The sequence below is a fragment of the Ictidomys tridecemlineatus genome, chromosome 1 (assembly GCF_052094955.1).
Source record: "Ictidomys tridecemlineatus isolate mIctTri1 chromosome 1, mIctTri1.hap1, whole genome shotgun sequence".
NCBI lineage: Eukaryota > Metazoa > Chordata > Mammalia > Rodentia > Sciuridae > Ictidomys > Ictidomys tridecemlineatus.
The window spans coordinates 245,943,081-245,962,599 of NC_135477.1; the positions used below are offsets into that span (position 1 = coordinate 245,943,081).

Consider the following 19,519-nt stretch of genomic DNA (forward strand, 5'->3'; position numbering starts at 1 on the left):
GTAATGAAAGGTGTGGCCAGGGACCATACATTGACTCACTAAGCAAAAGTTACCTTTTCTTCATTATCATCAAATATTTATTATGCACCATGGTCTGTGGTATCATTAAGTATTAAATATATTAGAGTCTAAAAATCTCCTTTCCTAGGATGACATCAGGGAGGAGGGAAAAAATGGGCACAAACATTAAAAGTAGATTTTGTAATAATTTATAATTCTGAGGTTCCTTTGAGCCATACTGTCAATTCAAGAAGTGATTCTAAGACATGATTCAGGGTTAATCCTTCCGGATCACACTTTTCTCTCCATCTTCTTTCCACATACGACACTTTTTCAGGGTCCCCAAATCTGAACCAAATCAGATTTAGTTCAGATTTAGTTGTGAGCTGACCAAGAGCGAGGTCCCCTGAGAGCAAGCCTGCAGAGCCATCAGGCAGAGGAAGAGCAAGACTTCCGTTCTGAGGCTGCCACAGAAGAGACAGGCTGTTATTAAGGATGGTTTTCGTACCAGTTCTGAAGGTCGACTGGCTTTCAGTTGTTCTCTCATGTAACAATAAAGAATCAGTCTAATAGGTCTTTCAAAGGCCTGGACGGTAAAGATTGGGTGGTATTTTTAAAAAGGAAAAGTAAACTACCCTATTGTGGCACCCGGGAGCTTTCAGAAATCAAACGTGGGGCCAGCGCAGCAGGAGAAACCGCCAGGGAGTTGGTGGACAGGCCCTGGTCACGGAGCAATGCGGATCCTAGAAACATGCTCCCACACGTTTTTATTGCTCCGAACTCCAGAGGGAAGCGAGATCACTAGTTTGGACGGAGAACTTGTCTTTTCTCGGAAGATTTTCTGCCGGGGAGCCCAGAACTTGGGTCTCGGGCTTGGGATAACTAGTGGCCCATGGCGCACTCTGGGCCCAGACCCCACCAGTCCCCGGTTCTCGGCGGGAGGAGCGGCGCGCGCGGGGCTGGAAGCCTTGGCCGCGGAGTTTTCGGTTTCCCCTTGTCCTTCCCAAGCCTCTCCCACTTCCTTTTCCCACCGGTCCCCTCCCGCCCGCTCAGTCCCGGTCCCGGGGACGCGCCTCCCGCAGGGTCCCGTCCGCCTTCCCCCGGGACCAGAAGGAGGCGAATTCCTGCGGGTCCCAGGAGTGCCAAGAGTGAGGCGCAAGACGGGAAATTGCAAAACTCCTCGCCCCTCTGCCCTCCCCCGCGCCTTTCCCGTAACTCCCGCCCCTCGGCGCTCGCCCCGCAGCTGATTCATAGCCCGGGTGCGGGGGTGTCCCAGCGCGTCCGTCCCGCGTCCACTCTGGCGTCCGCGCGGGCGCCCCCGGCGCCTCTGAGGACTCGGCCCGGCTCGCGGAGCCCGTTGCCCGCGGGGTGAGTACCCCCGATCCGCCCACTCAGCTCCGCTCCGCGCCCCCACGGAGAGCTCAGCTCCGGGTCTGCGCGCCCCGCCTCCCTCCGTGACTTGTTCGAAGGGCGAACCCCGCGCGGTGCTGGGAAGAATCCACATCTCGGTAGCCTTTCCCGCTGGACGTGCTACGGCACGGTCTCCTGGCTCTGGGCTCCGCGCTGCCTGGGACCCGGGTTTGCTTGGGCTTGAGCTTCAACCTTTGCGCTAATGGTGCTCCAAGGGGTCTGAGTCTCTGGTGCGTCAACCGGGCAGGTAACACTAAAAAAAAAGACGGTGTCCTTAGTGCAGATGGCCAGGGCACCACATTTCCCAGCCTGGTTTTGAGTTCATCTCCCATCGACTCTTTCTAAAGTGGAAGGGAAATGTTTGAGTTAAAATTCCCTTTTGCCTCTCTTCTAACATAACTTGTGGAGTTAATTTCTGTCTCCAGCTCCTCCTGACCTTACCTCCCACCTGACAGGGCCCTATCTCTGGGAATCCCTGTCTCTCTCGCCACCAGGTCTCTGTTGAGATAGACAAGTGGGAAGCAGGGCGGTCACTCACTCACGTACAGGTGGAGAAAGGAAATCCCAGTGACTAAGGTGGTGGCAGGGGCAGGCAGTAATTTACCTCTTCTCCAGCCACGTGAATGGAAGCAGTACCTTTTTTATAGACTAGGAACCTTAGGCGTAGGGTCAGTAACTTGTGAGGGTGCTGATATCAGAACCCAGGTCTCACAAGCCAGAGCTCTTCGCCAACACTTTGTTTCCCTTCTTGATAGTTCTTCTCCTGACATTCATCCACCCACCCCGCCATCCATCCATCCATCCATCCATCCATCCGTCCATCCATCCATCCATCCATCCATCCATCCATCCATCCTCCTGTTGCATGGCACGCACAATACTAGAAACTGCCGAGAACTGCCACTTGTTATTGGACCTGCCTTGAACAACTTGTGGAAAACTTTGAGAACAAGCTTATTACCGATTCAGGAGGACTAAAGGTGAGCTTAGACGTAGGCAGGGGAAAGATGGACTTGAATTTGAACTAGGAGGAACTCTGGTGGAGAAAAGTTCTCCCCAGTCTAAACTGACTTTGGAACTTGAGTCAAGTTACTTTTCCCCTACTGGTTTTAGTTTCCTTGTTGGTTAAATAAATAATGGTTCATTCTGTAGACCAGGTATTATATTAAATATGCGTTTTACGTGTGTTTGCTCATTTAAACTTCACCAGTAAATAAATAAGGTATTAATATTATTATCCTCATTTTATCAATGAGGAAAATGAAAACCAGAGAGGTTGAGTAACTGGATTATGGCCACACAACTAGCAGGTGACTGTGTCAGGACTGGCCTTGGAGTTTTCTCAAAACCACTATGCTGACCCTCAAACTCTAGAAGATTTGGAGTGGGCCTGCGGTGTTTGGTTTTTTGTTTGTTTGTTTGTTTTGGGTTTTGTTTAGTATCCTGCTTTGTCTCTGTTCTGTACTACTTTAAAGTATATTCCAAGACCCTGGACATTGAAATCCTCAAACAGTGGCCAGGCATTCCCAAACTGAACTGTGTCTGAGAATCATTCCTGAAAATTTTCAATCACTGCTACTTATTCAGAATCTTCAGGGGATGCACAGTTGAATATCTCTGGCAGCATTTCAGTACTGCTAGAATGCCTCTAGGGGCAGAAAGCTCACCACCTAGCATTTCATTGTTGGACAGGGCTTATTCTCAGTAGCCATTTGTCTCATTGGGACTACAACCTAGCCCCTGTTCTGCCTCCTGTTGTCTGAGCTTTTTAGATCAAAAGCAGCTTTGAGACAACAGAGCTGGTGCTGGGTGTCCAGAAGGGACCTGAGCCTCTGGGGGAGGACGCTTGAGCTCTGGGTCACCTTTCCTCTTCACATGTCTTTATCTGGATAGAAACATCTACAGCAGAATACAGAGGGGGCAGGTCTCTGTAACCCTTTGTCCTGAGAAAGGAACCAAGTCAGGAAAACTATTGTGGTTTTCAAAGAGGAACCAGTGATATTGTATTTGACAAGAGGAAGGAGCATGTTTTCCTTGTGGGAACTGGGTTGGGGCGGGTGTTGGCTCTAGTAGAAAGACTCCTGGTGAATTTCATCTCGATCACTTACAATAACAGGGAGCCTTGGCCTCCTTTCCCTGGGAGAGGACGTCTTTCTTAGTTTTAAAATAATATGTGAAATGGAAAAAAAAGTAGGGTATTACAAGAGAAAGCCTCTCTAAGGAAGGCAAGCTTCCTCAGAGCTACAGAAGGAGAGTTTCTTTTCCAAGGGCTTTGTCCTGGGCTTCATCTCTTCTACCCCTCCTCATTTTCGTTCTACTGGTTTCTCAGCATCTGCTCTAGATTATATTTGGTTTGTATGTTTGTAAAGTAACACAAGAATGACAATACATTATCAAATAATGTGGAAGTATATGCTATGATATCTAGGCATATCATCATCATCATCATCATCATCATCATCATCATCATCATCATCATCTAGGGATACCTGGCTCCACTTGGAAGAGCAGAGGTTAAGTTTGTCATTCTTTTTCCTTTCTAAAGACTTGCAGAATGTGGATAGATACACACACTTTTTAGTTTGTTTAAGCATGCAAATTTACTATTCTTAGTTTTCAGCTTCCTTTTTCACTTACCAACTCTTAAGAGAGCTTTCCAGATCTATACATTATACCTTTGGTTAATGGCTCCACGTACTTCAAAGAAGAAATACTATATAATTTACCCATCCCCTTTATCAATGCACATATGTGTTCTTTAAAATAATTTGGCATTATTGACTGCTTTAGGGAAGATTGTGCATCTGTCTTTGGGCTCTAGTGTTAGTACTTCTATGGACTAGAATCCCAGGAGAGTTTTAATTAATTAATTAATTAATAATTAATGTTCTTTTTAGATATACATGACCGTAGAGTGTATTTTGACATACATACAAAATACAATTAGAGTATAACGTATTTTAATTAGGACCCCATTCTTGTGGTTGTACATGATGTGGAATTAGACTGGTCACGAGAGCTTTCCTTGAGCCCATGTTTCTACTTGGCAAACACAATCCTTCAAATTGCGCGTCCTCCTGTTGTACTAATTTAAACTCAGCACATGATAATCTGTTACCCCTCATCCCTTCTAACACCAGCTGTTATCTTTTCTTTTCTATTTTTAAATCTGGTAAGAGAATGGAATCCAATACAGTACTTTAATTTGCATTTTGCTAATTATTACTATGATTTAATTACCTGTATATATTATGGATCACTTATGAACTATAAATTAACTGTTCATGTCCTTTGACAGTTTCTGTTGAGTTGGGTTTTCTCATCCCTATTTATTGCCCAAACTCTGTACCTATCTGTTTATTAACTGCGTCTCTTGTAGATGATGCAAATATTTTTTGTAGCATAATGATCTCTTTTATCATTTTTTTACTATGGCCAACTACATATAATATTTAACATCTTAACAATTTTAAGGATATAGTTCAGTGCTGTTAAATATATTCACATTGTTGTTCACTATCCCTACCATCTATCTCTAGAACACTTTTTAGCTAGCATAACTGAAATTCTGAACCCACTAAATAATAACTCACCATTTCTCTCTTTCCTTAACCCTTGGCAAACTCCACTCTACTTTTATATAAATGAAATAGTTATTCTTCCTTTCATGATTACTTCACTTAATATCATGTCCTCCAACTTCATGTCGTACCAAGTGCCATATTTTTTTTCATTTTTAAGACTGATTTCTATTCCATCATATGTATCTTTCACATTTTGCTTATTAATTCATACTATTTTTGTCTTTAACTATCTTTGTTGCACAGAAATTTTAAACACAGCAATCTCTTGATTTATGTGCTTTGTCTCGCTTAGGAAAGTCTTTTTCACTTAAAAATTAAATGATCTTATTTTCTTGTAATATCTTTATTTTTTAGTTTTTACATTAGATCTTTAAAACATCAGATTTTTTTTAAATAAAATGAAAGGTAAGAATGTGATTTATTTTTTCTTTAATTTTTAGACAGTCAATCCAACACCATTTTCTTTAATAGTCCATCTTTTAACTCATTTGAAATTTGATTTTATTATAAAATAAATTCCTGTTTATACAATGGTCTGTTTCAGGACTCTATTCTGTTTCTCATATCAATATCACCCTGCTAATACTAGAGCTTTAATAATGATTTTATGTCTAATAGTATATATTTCACACAATCTTTAAGTGGTTCTCATACATGTTCTTTGTTATATAAACTTTATAGCTAGTTTGTCAAGTTTAATAAATTTCTCTTGGACTTCCTTGGAATTTTGTTGAGTTCATAATCATTAGCAGTCTTTTCTTCCTTATTGCTCATTTTAATATAACTCCAGGCATTGAGGAAGCGATGCTTTACAGTAAAGGGTTGGGCTTTGGTAAGCGACTCACCTGGCTTCAAGTTCTGTCTTCACAGTAGATTAACTGTGTCAACATGGACAAGTTACTGTTCACCTGTTTTACCCTTGATTTCCTCATTTATATATGGGGATAATAAAAGAATCTCTTCCATGGAACAGTTGTGAAGATTCAACTAATAATGCCTATAAGTAGCTTAGGGAAGTACCATCTGGAGAATTAATCTCTGCTACATGGTAGCTGTGATCATTTATTTTTTTGTTTTTATATCCTTTTATTTATTTTTATATGATTCTCTGTCATTTTTGGAGAATTGTTGAGAGTAGGAACTAGCCAATTATTTATTGTTAGTATCCTAGGAGAAAAAATATGTAATAAATCTCCAATGTAGTAGTGCTTCTCAAATTTCAGTGTACACACGGATCACTTGGGGACCTTGCTTGAATGAAGACTTTTTTGTTCAATAAGTCTGAAATGTGGCCTGGGAGGTTGCATTCTTGCAAGCTACCAGATGATATCAAAGCTACTTGTCCTTTGTCCACAATTTGTGTGTATAGTCTTTTACTACCATTTAAAATTATGCTGCTGGTGACAATATTTCCTGTTTGTAACACATGTGATTACTAGGACTTAGAAATTGCTTTCTCTAAATACCCTGTGCTAAAGAACTAAGTTATACTTGTTTTCCTTTCTTCTTTGTCTTTTTCTCCCTCCTTTCCTTGTTTAAGTCCTTTTTAAAATAACAGCATTTAATGAAAGCACTAAATTATAATACTTAGTCCTATTCTTAGATATGAAATAATTAAGACACTTGACTATCTTTTTTTAATATTTTCTTTAGTTGTTAATTTAGTTGTCAAGCCTTTATCTTTATTTTTTTATGTATGTGATGTGCGGTGCTGAGAATCAAATCCAGGGCCTCACACATGCTAGGCAAGGGCGCTACCACTGAGCCACAACCCCAGCCCCTGACTATCTTGATTATTTGAAAATGTCGATTAAAATGAAAAAAATCATATAACATATATCCAATCTGAGTATAAAACCTAAAGTCATGGAAAGAAAAGCCACAATTGCAAGTGGTTTTGCAAGCAGAAAAAATTAAGTAAGTTGTACAGAACACTTGGAAAAATGTAAACCAGAAATAGTACTTGGCAAACACAGAATGAAGTTTCACTATTTGTATGGGCACCAACTTTTTGAGAAGTAAATCAACAGAAACTGCTTGTGAGTAAACCTTTCCACTATTGTTGTCTTGGTCACCTCTCTTTACTTCCAATCTTCCTATTACTTTCTTAGGAAAGTATTTCACACACACACACACACACACACACACCAATTTAAAGAATGTTTTGTGTTACAGAATCACATAATTTGAAAGAGTTATTTGTAATTTCCCTCATCCTGTCCACCTGCCCTTTCCTATCCCAGCTCTATGTTTATAACTATGAGTAAATGTGTATGTGTTTGGGGGCCAGTTGGGATCCCTCAGGTAGAGGACAGCAAGACAGAAAAAGGTACACAGAGATGTATTGAGGGAAGCACTTGGGAGGGAGGGAGAGAGGGAGGAAAAGGATGAAGGTATGGGCAGAGGGAGCCTCCAGACCAGTGTGGGTCTGAGACCTGGGAAAGTGGTCCAGGAGATGAAGGTGGGAAGGAGTTGCTTCCGGCTGTGGTATAGTTCTAGGAGAGTTGTGGCCAAGCAAGACGCACAGCCTGAACAGAGTTGCTCATTGGAGGAGTCTGAGTCTTGTGATCCCTGGCTGGGAGCAGCATCAGGGTGTGAGTGTGTGGAGGGTGGCTATCAGCTGTGCCCTTGTGAGTGCACACTCCAGCGAGGAGGTTCTTCTGGAGCCAGCTGCATAGTTGCCACACTTCGATTCCAGAGATGTTCCTGTGCACACGCTATTCTGCAACTTGCCTTTTCACTTTATTTTTGGGACATTTTTCCATGCCCACATGGATGTAGTTCATTCTTTTCAAAAATTGCATCGTTTTCCTTTGTAGAAAAGTACCATTATTATATTTTCCTTTTCCAGTTCCTTTTGAGGGACTTTTGCACTGTTTTTATTTTTTTTCTCTTAAATATACACAAAGTTTTGGTGTTATCAGTGACTTCATGATAGCTATACATATATACACATATGAATCTATACTATCTGTAGGACAAAATTCCAGTGACAGAATTATTTCTGAATCAGAAGGAAATGCACACTAAAATTTTCATAGATATGTTCATATAGACCTCTATAAAGTTGTCCTCTTTGTTCACTAATGAAGATGCTTATTTCTCAAAACTCTTGCCAATGAGAGGCATTAGTATTTTTTAGCTTAGCCAAATGGATACTACATAGACATTCATATTCATACAGACACACGATTGCTGTTTTAACTTTCATTTCTTTCTTAGTGATCTTGCCTTGTTTTTCACTGTTCTTTTGGATATTGTATTTTCTTCTTTTCATGAAATACATAATCATGTATTTTACATAGTTGTTCCCCCCGCTTTTTTTAACTTATCTTAAGCACTCTTTGTATATTAGTGATAGTAGCTCTTTGCTAAATATAGAGAAGTTATCATTTCCAGTTATAGCACTGAAATTTTTAAATGTTTATGTAATCAGCATAGTGCTCTTTATCTTTATGCTTCTGAGTTTCATGTCATGTCTGCCAGATTATAAAAGTGTTCATCCATGTTTTATTCTAGTACCTTTAATGTTTTTATTTCTTGCATGTATATCTTTATCTGGAATTTATCTTGCTGAAGAGAGTGAAGCAACAGCAATACTGGTTTAAATTGACATTAACTGGATATTGAATGTGGAGGGTCTCTTAATGTTATCTAATCCTCATGCCCATACTATGAAGTAGGTTCTTTTATTCTCATTTACAGAAAATAAAATTTAAATCCTAGAGAAGTTAAATAACATGGATTCAGGAATACATATATTAAGTGCCAGAGTTTTTTGACCCTAGTTTTTGACCCTAGTTAGCGTGACCCATGTACTTAACTATATTACACCTTCATTTCTTCCATAAATGTCCAGGTTATTGTTCCCATGTCATTTGGGAGAATAATATATCTTTCTCGAATTATTTGAAATATCACCTTTAGTAAATACTAAATTCCTACATATTTGTTTCATCAAGACTGCTCCATAGATTTGGGTTTTCTGTTTCTTTATTCGGCTTCACTCACCACTTAGAGACTCAGCTTTAAACCTAGCTGATGTCACAAATTCCAGAAATCTTTAACTCAACATTGTTTTAAAAACAACCATTTGTGGGGGCTGGGGTTGTGGCTCAGTTATAGAGCACTTGCTTCACATGTGTGAGGCACTGGGTTCAATTCTCAGCACTACATATAAATAATGAATAAAATAAAGTCCATCAACAACTAAAGAATTTTTTTTTAAAAATTCAGTTGTGTATGAGGTAACTCAATCCCATAAATCAGGATATACTTTATAAACCTGGTAGAAGCACTTAACATTTATCCACTGGATGGGTTCAAGGTGGAGAGGGGAGAAGCACTTGAACTCTGTGGGTGGAAGTCCTGGTGGTGGAGCTTGGAAGAGGAAGGAATTGGAGTGAAACTTTGTAGCTAGTTAAACCTGTGCTGTAATGATGGAGGCCGCTTCAAAGGGATTCCCTGGTGCAAATGTAGTGCTATTTAAAAATAAATGAAGGTAACTGAATGTGAGAATGATAGGCAACCGCCAAGATATGGCAAGCAGCTCTTTGTACAGAGCTCTTGTTATTGATTCCAAGAAAAATTGGAAAATCTCTTAATATGATTTTGGTTTTTAACAATTTGTTGAGGCTTTTTTCCATGGCCTACAATATGATCTCTCCTGGAGAGTGTTCAGTGTGCCATGGAGAAAAGAGAACGCTTTCACATGTGCACACACCCAGGCACGTGCCCTCCATGAACAGTTTCTTTTTTAAAATAGCATTTGCATGTGACGCCATCAGGTCACCCAGCCAGTTTTGAAGAATTTGGCAACACACCCAAGTTCTTGGGAAGCAACTGACTGTTAATCACACTGCACCACATGGGGATTATTTGTGATGGGGCAATGCCCCGGGATTAAATGTCTCAGTTGTGGCAGGACAAGAAGTGCTGGTGAGGAAGTCACTTGGAGAATTCACACGGAGGGACATTCATGGGCATCTTCCCTTAGAACGAGATTTGGCAAAGAGACAAAATTTGAGTAGGAAGTTCTACCAAAAGAATAGGCTGCGTTTCTTATCTTTCCTTCCTGTTTTGCCTCCCTGACCCCAGAAAAGGAATGTCTGTGAAATACTATGAATTAAGCAATATTTGGCAAGAGGAGAAGTGGAGAGGCCTGAAAAGCAATCTGTTTTCGTGACAATAGGGTTGAAACCATGCAAGAGAGAAGATGAGAAAATGGAAATCAATTTGCATTCATTTTCCAGCTATTTCCTGGTTGGCACCTGTGTTCTGAGACTGACAGATGGTGGGGCAGAAGATCCAGGCCTGTCCACCACTGGCTCATCATCTTTTGGGGAACGATGGAGAGCTTAGAACAGGGAGAGACAAAGATTTAGGGAAGGGACCAAGTAGCACCATTGAGGCAGGAAATAGTTTGGACTTGCTTCTGAAGTCTGCTGCTTCTCACTTCCCTGACTTGGTTTGTTTCACTGGAAATTGGAAGTGGTGGTGTTCTCACTGATAGTTGCAGACGGAGCAAGCCTACTGGATGGATGAGAGGGCTGGGTGGCCTTTTCTGTGTTAGCCGCAGGGCTGTGGAGGAAAACCAGCCTGAGTTTGGTGTGCCCTGAGTAGCAATGAGAACAGGAGACGGTGGGCAGCAGCCAGTGGCATCTGGCAGCCCCACAGGTTGGTACTTGCCCACCAGCCCATTCAAACACACAGCCCTCATCCTTAAAAAAAAAAAAAATTATGATTATTTTTTGCAGTGCTGAGGATAGAACCCAAGGCCTCACATGTGCTGGGCAGGAGCTCTACCATTGAGTCACAGCCCCAGCCATAAACCCTCATCCTTGACTTTGCAGAAAAGCCTGGCTTAAGCTTAGATTTTTATTTTGATGGACATGGTGTGTGGGTAGGCGTGTGCACGCGCGAGTGCATGTGCATTTGCACATGTGTGGGTTAGTGTGAGTTGTGAAGAGGCCCAGAGTATTGATCTGAACTTTTTTTCTATGTTTATCCCATCTTGATAATCTAGTCTTATGGCTTTAAAAACAATACATATGCCCCAAGAATATCTGAATTATACCCTGGCCAGGAACTCTTCAGAGTATATATCAGACTGGCTACTTGCTGTCTTCCCTTGGCAATAAGAAAATCATGTCAAACTCATGTCATAAATTGATTTCTCACTGTAGACCACCCAGCCTGTTCCTCCCACAGCCTTCTGCCTCTACACCAATGGTGATTCCGTTCTTCAAGGGCTCGGGCTGAAATAGCCATTCATGGTGTCTCATTGCTCGCCATCTCATGTCTTGTCAGCTCTGTTGTTGAACCTCGTCCAAATCCCACAACCCCCACTGACCCCACCCAGCCCAGGCTCTCCCGTTCTCACCTGGGCTCTATCTGTGACGACCCAGCTTCTCTTCCTCCTTCCACTCTTGCTCCTTCTCTTTTCTCTTTTCAGGATTTTCTTCTGTGTCAGCCCAGGTTACATTTCTGCTGAAAATCCTGCAGTGGTTCCCATGTTCCTGAGTTAAAGCCCAAGGTGTGCCCGTGCTGAGCCTGCCCCCTCTCCTCTCTACTTGCCCTAGCCACACTGACTCTGAGCTGTTCTTTGAATCTGTCACGCACTGTCCCACCTTGGGGTCTCTGCACAATTGCTTCATCACCTGCCGGTTTTCACTGCATTTATTCAGGGTCCCGTATGGACGCTGGTGGCACACTGAGAACAGGATGGCTTGAGCAGGATTTACTATAAACTATTTACAGTTGGGCTGTTCCCTAACTTGGAAGCAACTGGCTGGAGCCATTAGTGTCTCACATAGCCTCAGCCCCTGGGCTATCCAGACAACTGTCCCTGTGGTAATTCCAAAAGAGGGCTTCATGGTATCTCTAGGGTGTTCTTCCAGTTGTCACCTCCACATTCTGCAAGTTTTGAGGGACTTGATAGATCTTGCCAGGTTTTCAGAGAGCAGCTACGACTCGTATTCCTGCTACCTGTGGTCCTTAGGTGCTCTGGGGCCTGAAACATGGAAAATGGCGGTTGACCAGTCAAATTGATGGAAATAATACAGTTTTCCTGGTTATCTGCAGGGAACACATTCCAGGACTCCCAGGGATACCCCTGAACAACCAGTGATAGTACCAAACTCTGTATCTACAGTGTTTTCATGTACTGTGTATACATATCTGTTATTGCAGGGTGACTAGCACCCCACCAGGGTAAGTTCCTTCTCAGAAGATGTGAACCGCCTGAGAAATGAAAAGTCTGAAATAATTAGTAAGAAATAGAGACAGAGCCAGAAATCAGATAGAAAGGGGAGCACCTGATAGGTCCTCCAGTCCTGATAGGAGATGGAAATGGACAACTTAAAAATGGCCCTGATTCTTTATTTAATGGGGAGTAAGTACATCAAAGGCAGGGGTAAGGTTTCAGTGGGAGGAGTCTTGGCTTGGTGCTTGCTTGGTGCTTGCTTCTCCACGTGGCAGAGGTCTTGCAGTAAACAGGTTGATTGGCATTTTGGCAAGCCAGATCCATCTCCAAGAGGCTGTGTGGCTCCAGCAGGTCACCCCATCTCCCTTGCTGTGTTGAACTTGCGATGGAGCTTGGTCAGAAGCCACATGAACCAAGTGTTCTGCTGGGATTTCCCCATACCAGACTTTCCTGCCTAATGGCTTTAATAGTGTTTTAGTTCACACGCAGTTCACATATGGGTCATGGGTGGCCTCTGGCAACCCACGAGAAACTTTAATTTGTATATTAAAACTTGTAAGACATTAACACCAGCAATAATGGAACAGAACAACTGTAACACAAACCATAATCAAAGGCAAAGAATAGAGTTACCTTAGATTAGGTATAGAGGGAAGTGAAGGGAGGGGAGGGGAAGAGACATGGGCATAGGAAGGATAGTACAATGAAACAGATATCATTACTGTATGTATACATGTGACTACATGACCAATGTGATTCTACAACATGTACACTCAGAAAAATGAGAAATTATATCTCATCTATGTATGATATATCAAAGTGCATAAATGCATTCTACTGTCATGTATAACTAATTAAAACATATAAAAATTTTTAAAAGGTATTTAAAACATAAATTATTTATTTCTGGGATTTTCCCTTTCATGTCTTCATACCGTGGTTGACTGTGGGTGACTAAAACTCAGGGACGAGAAACTGCACATAAGGGGGACTACTGTGGGCACTTTGCTCATGGGCAGTGTCTACTGCATCACAGGTGCCACCTGCCCAGTGCATGTCAGGATGGATGATAGAGAGAGCAGGGAATGTGAGTGGCTGCTGCAGCCAGCCTGGATTCACAGCCCAAAGAGTATGAGAGAGAGTGGGCATGGTGCAATGGACAAGACTACCCCGAAGATTCCTAGACTCTCCTGTGACACCCAAACCACAGTCATCCATGAATACTCATATTATGCAGGTCTTACATGACAACTTTTATTCATTAATATCTGCTTACCTTTAAATGGTAGGTGGCTGAATTGTACTGTTGAGCATTTCTGCTCCTATAACTGGTTTAATTTTTGTGACATGTGAGATATTTGATTTAATGGGGAAAGTTCAAGCTTTGGGAAATATTTAAAATAATACTTTCCAAAAGAGAACATCTGTCAATGTGCACCTCACCCTCCGAATCATTTGATTTGAAAAGCATGAGCTGCGATTTCCTCCCACGGTGGCCCCTGTGCTCCTCAGATGGTGTGTATGTGAGGAGGATGGGACGGTGGGATGGGGGAGAGGTGAAAATGAACTGCTCAGTGGGTTCCAGGGTCTTTACTCTGAGCATTTACCTTTGCTTTCCCCTTGATTTTGAGCAGAAATTATGTCCTCCTGAATTGATCTGGACTCTGACTTTGATATTTGTTTATACCATGAACTATTCAAAATTTTAAGTAGAGATTTGGGGGAGGTAGGAATTGATGTGTTTGCCAAAATTAAAAGGTAGCAGGAGGTAGTGCTAAAGGAACATGAGCAAGTCCTGTGCTTTACAGGCCTTTGCTACTGTGTCAGATGGACTCACCCCTAAGAAGTTTGATCACTTTGGGGTAATTTATTGGGGTGGTTTACCCTATTTCCTGCCATTATTTTTTGCATTTACCTCTAAAATACTAATTTAAAGAAAGAGAGAGAGTGGGCAGTAAAAATTGATGCTCTAGCTCACTGTGTTTCTAGCTTTTGATGAAATCCAGGTGGCTGGACAGAGGTAAAGATTGGATTACAATGATTTGTTTCATGCTACTCTGCTGAGTCAGTTTGCAGAAGAAAAGTGAAATTTAGTGCTTCCCCTGACTAATACATTTATTATAAAATTAAGACCAGATTAGCCTTTTTGAGGTCATCCAGGCTCATTCTTCATGCCCTCAGTTTGTCCTGTGATCAAAGTGCCTGATGAATCAGTGAAGCTCAGTGGCCTGTAATTTACAGCCCTCTTCTAAGGCAGGAAGAACCGGAAATTATGTTGAACAATGAAACACTGACTGTCTCCTGATAGAATGTGCTAACTTTTCCTGGGTTGAATTTTAACAAGGGGGATAGGGAAGAATGGAAATGCTCGTCTGCAGAGAAATAATTTAAATTCAGCTCCTTTGAAACTGTGGTGTTTGTTCTCTTCCTAATCAGAGGCTGTTATTCATATTTAACTCCTGTTTTTTCTTCTTTACCCTTCTTTTAAAAATTATTTATTGGTCTTTTAAAAAATTTATTGGCTATTTTTAGTTATACAAAACATTAGGATTCGTTCTGAAACATGGAATATAATTTGTTCTAATTCAGTCTCTGAGACTTCTCCTTTCCCTCCTGTCTTCCCCCCTCCTGTTCCCTTCCCTTGAGTCTACTGATCTTTCTGCTATTTACTTAGAGTGTGTTTTTAAAATTAGTGCCTAAAGGTGAGATTCACTGTGGTGTAGTCATATATGTACATAGGAAAATTAGGTCAGATTCATTCCACTGTATCCAAAAATCTAAAATCAGCATACTACAATAATGCAGCCACATCAATGTTTACAGCAGCACAATTCACAATAGCCAAGCTATGTAACCAATTGAGGTGTCCTTCAACAAATGATAGATAAAGAAAATGTTTATACACACACACACACACACACACACACACACACACAGTGGTGTATTACACACACACACACACACACACACACACACAGTGGAGTATTACTCACCATAAGAAGGATGAATCATGGCATTTGCTGATAAATGGATAGAACTGGAAACCATCGTGCTAAGAGAAATAAGCCAGACCTAGGATATCAAAGGTTGAATGCTTTATCCTTTTTATCAACCTTTGCTTGATTTGAGTGAATTGAAGAAACTGACTGATCAGTTATCCATTGCCACTAAGCCTCAGTGGCACACAACAATAAGTTTTCATGGCTGTTACACCTGGGGTCACTGGCTCTGGGCTGGGAATGACCAGCTTCAGGCTGTGTAGGCTGGCCTTCGCTGGAGCAGCTGGGAGGACTCTGCTCCGCTTCCGTCATCGCTCATTCTCCTGGCTTCATTAGAGCACAGAAATGCTCTCTTCGTGTCAAAGTAGAAACACGGAGCAAGCAGAAACACACCAGGGCTCTGGAGGCCCAGCCGCCTAAGAGGCACGCTATCAATTGTGCCTTATGTACAGGCAAAAAAAAAAAAAAAGTTTAATGAGATGGGGGCATGTGTGTTCTTCCTCTGTTGAGGGGGCTCCAACGTCATCTGACAAGAAATGTGGATCCAAGGTGGGGGAAAAATGGGAGCCTTTAATGCCACCATCTACCACAATGGGCTCTAAGAGACCTCTTGTTGTTAAAGTAACTAAAATCTCCCTTCTTGGTAATTTATCTTTTTCAGGATACCTGGACCTATGGCTCTCTTTGCCATCTTTCAGAAAACATTCCTCTTGGCATTGCTGTCCTGGAGAACTTACCAGAGTGAAGGTAAGAAGTGGAAAGAACAGTAAGGAAACAGGTCACTTAGAAAAGATGAGGTCACTGGTGTTTTGGAGAAAAGCAGTTCCCCCCCCTCACACACACACCTTTAGGAATTACCTGCAGATGATGTGTAGTTCACAAGAAGTGATGCGTCGGTATCTCACAGCAACAGTTGCCTTGGTCTTCCTTCCTCTTCCTGTGGCTCATTGCAATGCCTTAATCCTGACTTCCTGATCAATGCCTTGGTCACTAGCACAGTTGTGACCAGACCCAATCTGGGTGAAGTTCATGATCAATGTATTTAACCAAGGCCATTGCCAAAGTAGTTCCTTCTCACCTTACTGGGCACGGAAATGGAGTACTGCCTGCTGAGTCAGAACATGCTGTGGTCCTTCAGCTATATTTATTCAGAAGCTGTCAGCTTTGAAAAATATAGGTGAAAGCAACAAAATCTCATGAATCAAAGGAACCCAGTCAAATCTCTGGAAGATATTAAACTTAGTGCTGAAAAGCTGTTTATAGATAAAGAAATAAAATTTGTCCATTTGCTACTTGCCAATAGAGGGTATTTTGAGATAAATCGATTTTGTAAATCAGGTCAAGAAGAATTCAACAGTTCTCAAAAGTTTATGGACTTTGAACTTGTTTAAAAGGAGATCGACTTGAGTTTCTGTTGGTTCCTAAGTTTCCACTGCCTTCATCCCTATTTTACGAGACTTTACATTTCCTCTTCCTCTGTTTATTCTGTGCTGGCTTTGTAACAGACAGTACAGCTCTCTCCTTTTAGGAATTACCCACCCAATTCCTATCTGTGGATCCTGGAAAATGATACTTTTAAGGAATGTGCACAGAATTTCTCATCATTTCTTAAAACTTCCAAATTAAAAGCTGTTTGGGGAAAGCAGATTTTGTTCTGATAATAAATAGCTCAGTTCTCTGCCTGATATGCTTCAGATCTCATTTGTGTTCAGTCCACGACACAAGGGGAGATACTACTTCATATGACTTCCTAAAAATGATTATCTGTTGATTTCTCCTGTGATCTGGGCTATGAGGTGGCAAGAGGATTTCTCATTTGGAGCACCTTGACCTCTCTCTCGAGAGCAGGCTGAGATTTGCCAGCTGAGTGGGGAGCCTGCCCAGTGAGAATGCTTTGTCCTCCGTGCTCCTGATTCTGAGACAGTCCCACCACCCCAATTCCAGGCTTTCCAGGCCACTCACGCCATCAGCCCCAGGTTTTTGGCACAGCTTTTTTCTCTAGAGAAGTCTCCCTACCTGATTCACTATTGACGCTGGGCCTTCCGCTCAGACCCTGCTGCCCACTCTTCCAGCTTCTTTTGTTAGATCAGTCCTGCATTTCCCTATATTCCTACTGGTCAGGCTTTGCTTTGACTGCCCGCTCTGTCTGCCAAGCAGGACTTCTGTGGTCAGCTGGTCTTGTCTTTGTCCTCACCTGTATGGTTTGGATTTCTTGTTTTGATTTCTGCGACATTTGCCCAAGTACCTACTAAACCTTCCCACAAATGAGTGGGGTTCCCACTCAACCATCCAGATGCAGGTCTGAGAATCTCCTTCAGATAACCTGGCCAAGCTACTCCCAGTGAGACAGCACAGAGACTCTCTTCAGTTAAGCCTGGGCACATGTTTCCATCCACCAGAGATTAGGACTGCAGCATTTTGGTGTATTTTCCTCCACTTCTGTGTCTATATTCCGTAGAGATGCACATATGTAGTTTATAAAATAAAAGTTACATAGATTAACATGTTTGTATATATATGTGTACACACACACACACACACACACACACACACACACACATATATATACACATATATATCTTGGGGGTGTTTTGGTTAGTTACACAATGAATACAGGTTGGGTGAGTGCTTCACTCTGATACTAAATTGCCATCTAGAAATAACACTCTATTTCAGTGCTACGTGGCATCCCACCTTGTGAATGGATCGCAGCTTCTTTCCTCAAGCAGTTTCAGGCCAGCCAGGGAAGTAGTGGGAAAGCAGGAGGAGAATCAAGTCCAGGTCTGAGTCACAAGTCTGGCCACATTCCAGTATGATGCAATGAGAGCTGGAGCTGGGAACCAGGAGCCCTGGGTCTGGCCTGGTGTTTGACCTTGGCAAAGTCACTTCCTGATTTTTAACCTCACCTCCCTCATCTGAAAAACCAGTAGGATTGGATTTAATAATTTTTATGATTCTTTTAGCTCTCAGACTTTAACCTGGCATTTTATTTCTTTTGACCAAATTATTTCTGATTGACGTTACTGAACAATCTGAGTACTGCTGGTTGCATAATTTAAATTATGAAGCTTCCCGTATGTCAAAAGCAACATGTCAGAATTTTCTAGAGCCTTTGGAAATAAAGTCTGTAATGGTAATTGACCCACTTATTCTGCAGCCAATCACAGAATGTCTATACTAGTATGGTATTAGTCTCTGTTTCCCTGAGCTGATTAAGCCTTAGTCACACCCTTATTTATGTCACAGCCTACTGAAGACAAACACAGAGGGTAGCCTATTATGGCATGCTGGTTATCAGTGCTCCAAACAAGGCGTGAGAAAAACCATGGCAGAATGATGTATTCTGAAGTACCATTATAACAGAGCAAACCTGGTGTTTTAAAACAATATTTATTTTCAAATATAACATATTATTGTGATTCTTAAACTAATACATATTTCCAAACAACATTTGCTAAAACATTTGAAGAAATGTGTAAAGAAGAAAATTAAAATCACTCAACCTCATCATTTAGAAATAATGACTGTTAACATTTTAGTTTTACTTTCCTTTTTAAGTTAAAAAATAACTTATCTATTTTTTTAAAAATTCAAGATGGGATGCCTAATCCAATTTTTTTAGAAGTATATGTGTATTAGTCCATTTCTGTTGATAAAAGAAAATACCTGAGACCGGGTACTTTTTTTAAGAAAAGAGGTTTAATTAGTTTACAGTTTGGAAGCTAAAAAGTCCAAGATCAGGAAGACCCATGATGTGGATGTGGAGAGAGAGAGAGATTATATAGTATGACAGAAAACCAAAGAGATTCAGGGAAAAGGCTCACTCTTTTATAGTGAACCACTCTAACTAGGGTCCCAATGAACTACATTAAAGCCCTCCAAGAGTAGGGCCCCCAATTACCTAACCTCCTCCCACAAGGCCACACCTCTTCAAGGTTTCACCACTTCTTAACATTACCAACCTGGATATCAAGCTTTCAATACAAGACCCTTTGCTAGACATCCTCAAACCATAGCAGTATAGAAAAGTTTGAGAAAAACATATGATTTAAACTTGGCGACAGAGTGAGAATGGAGTTGGTGGGATTATAGGGAAGGGGCTCAACTTCTATAGCGTCTCAACATTTTTATCATGATTATGTGTATTTAACATTTTTGAGGTTATATCATATAACATAAAATTAACCATTTAATAATTAAAGTGAGTAAATTATTGACATTTAATATATTCACAATATTATATAAACATAACATTTAGTTTCAACACAAATCCGTTACCTGAAAAGGAAACCCTATGAAACAGTTACTGACTCCTCTCTCCC

At 41.4% G+C, this 19,519-nt stretch overlaps 1 protein-coding gene across 2 annotated transcripts in view; it reads left to right on the forward strand.

The window, feature by feature from the left end:
• The first annotated feature begins 1,234 nt into the window (after positions 1–1,234).
• The window catches only part of Osmr (oncostatin M receptor), a 66,933-nt gene continuing 48,648 nt past the window's right edge, over positions 1,235–19,519 (forward strand). For both annotated transcript variants that reach the window (XM_040272705.2, XM_005325620.5), the window contains exons 1-2: positions 1,235–1,368; positions 15,859–15,944. In XM_040272705.2, the coding sequence (XP_040128639.2) occupies positions 15,872–15,944 (73 nt within the window). In that variant the 5' untranslated portion in view covers positions 1,235–1,368; positions 15,859–15,871. The remainder of the gene's footprint in view (positions 1,369–15,858; positions 15,945–19,519) is intronic.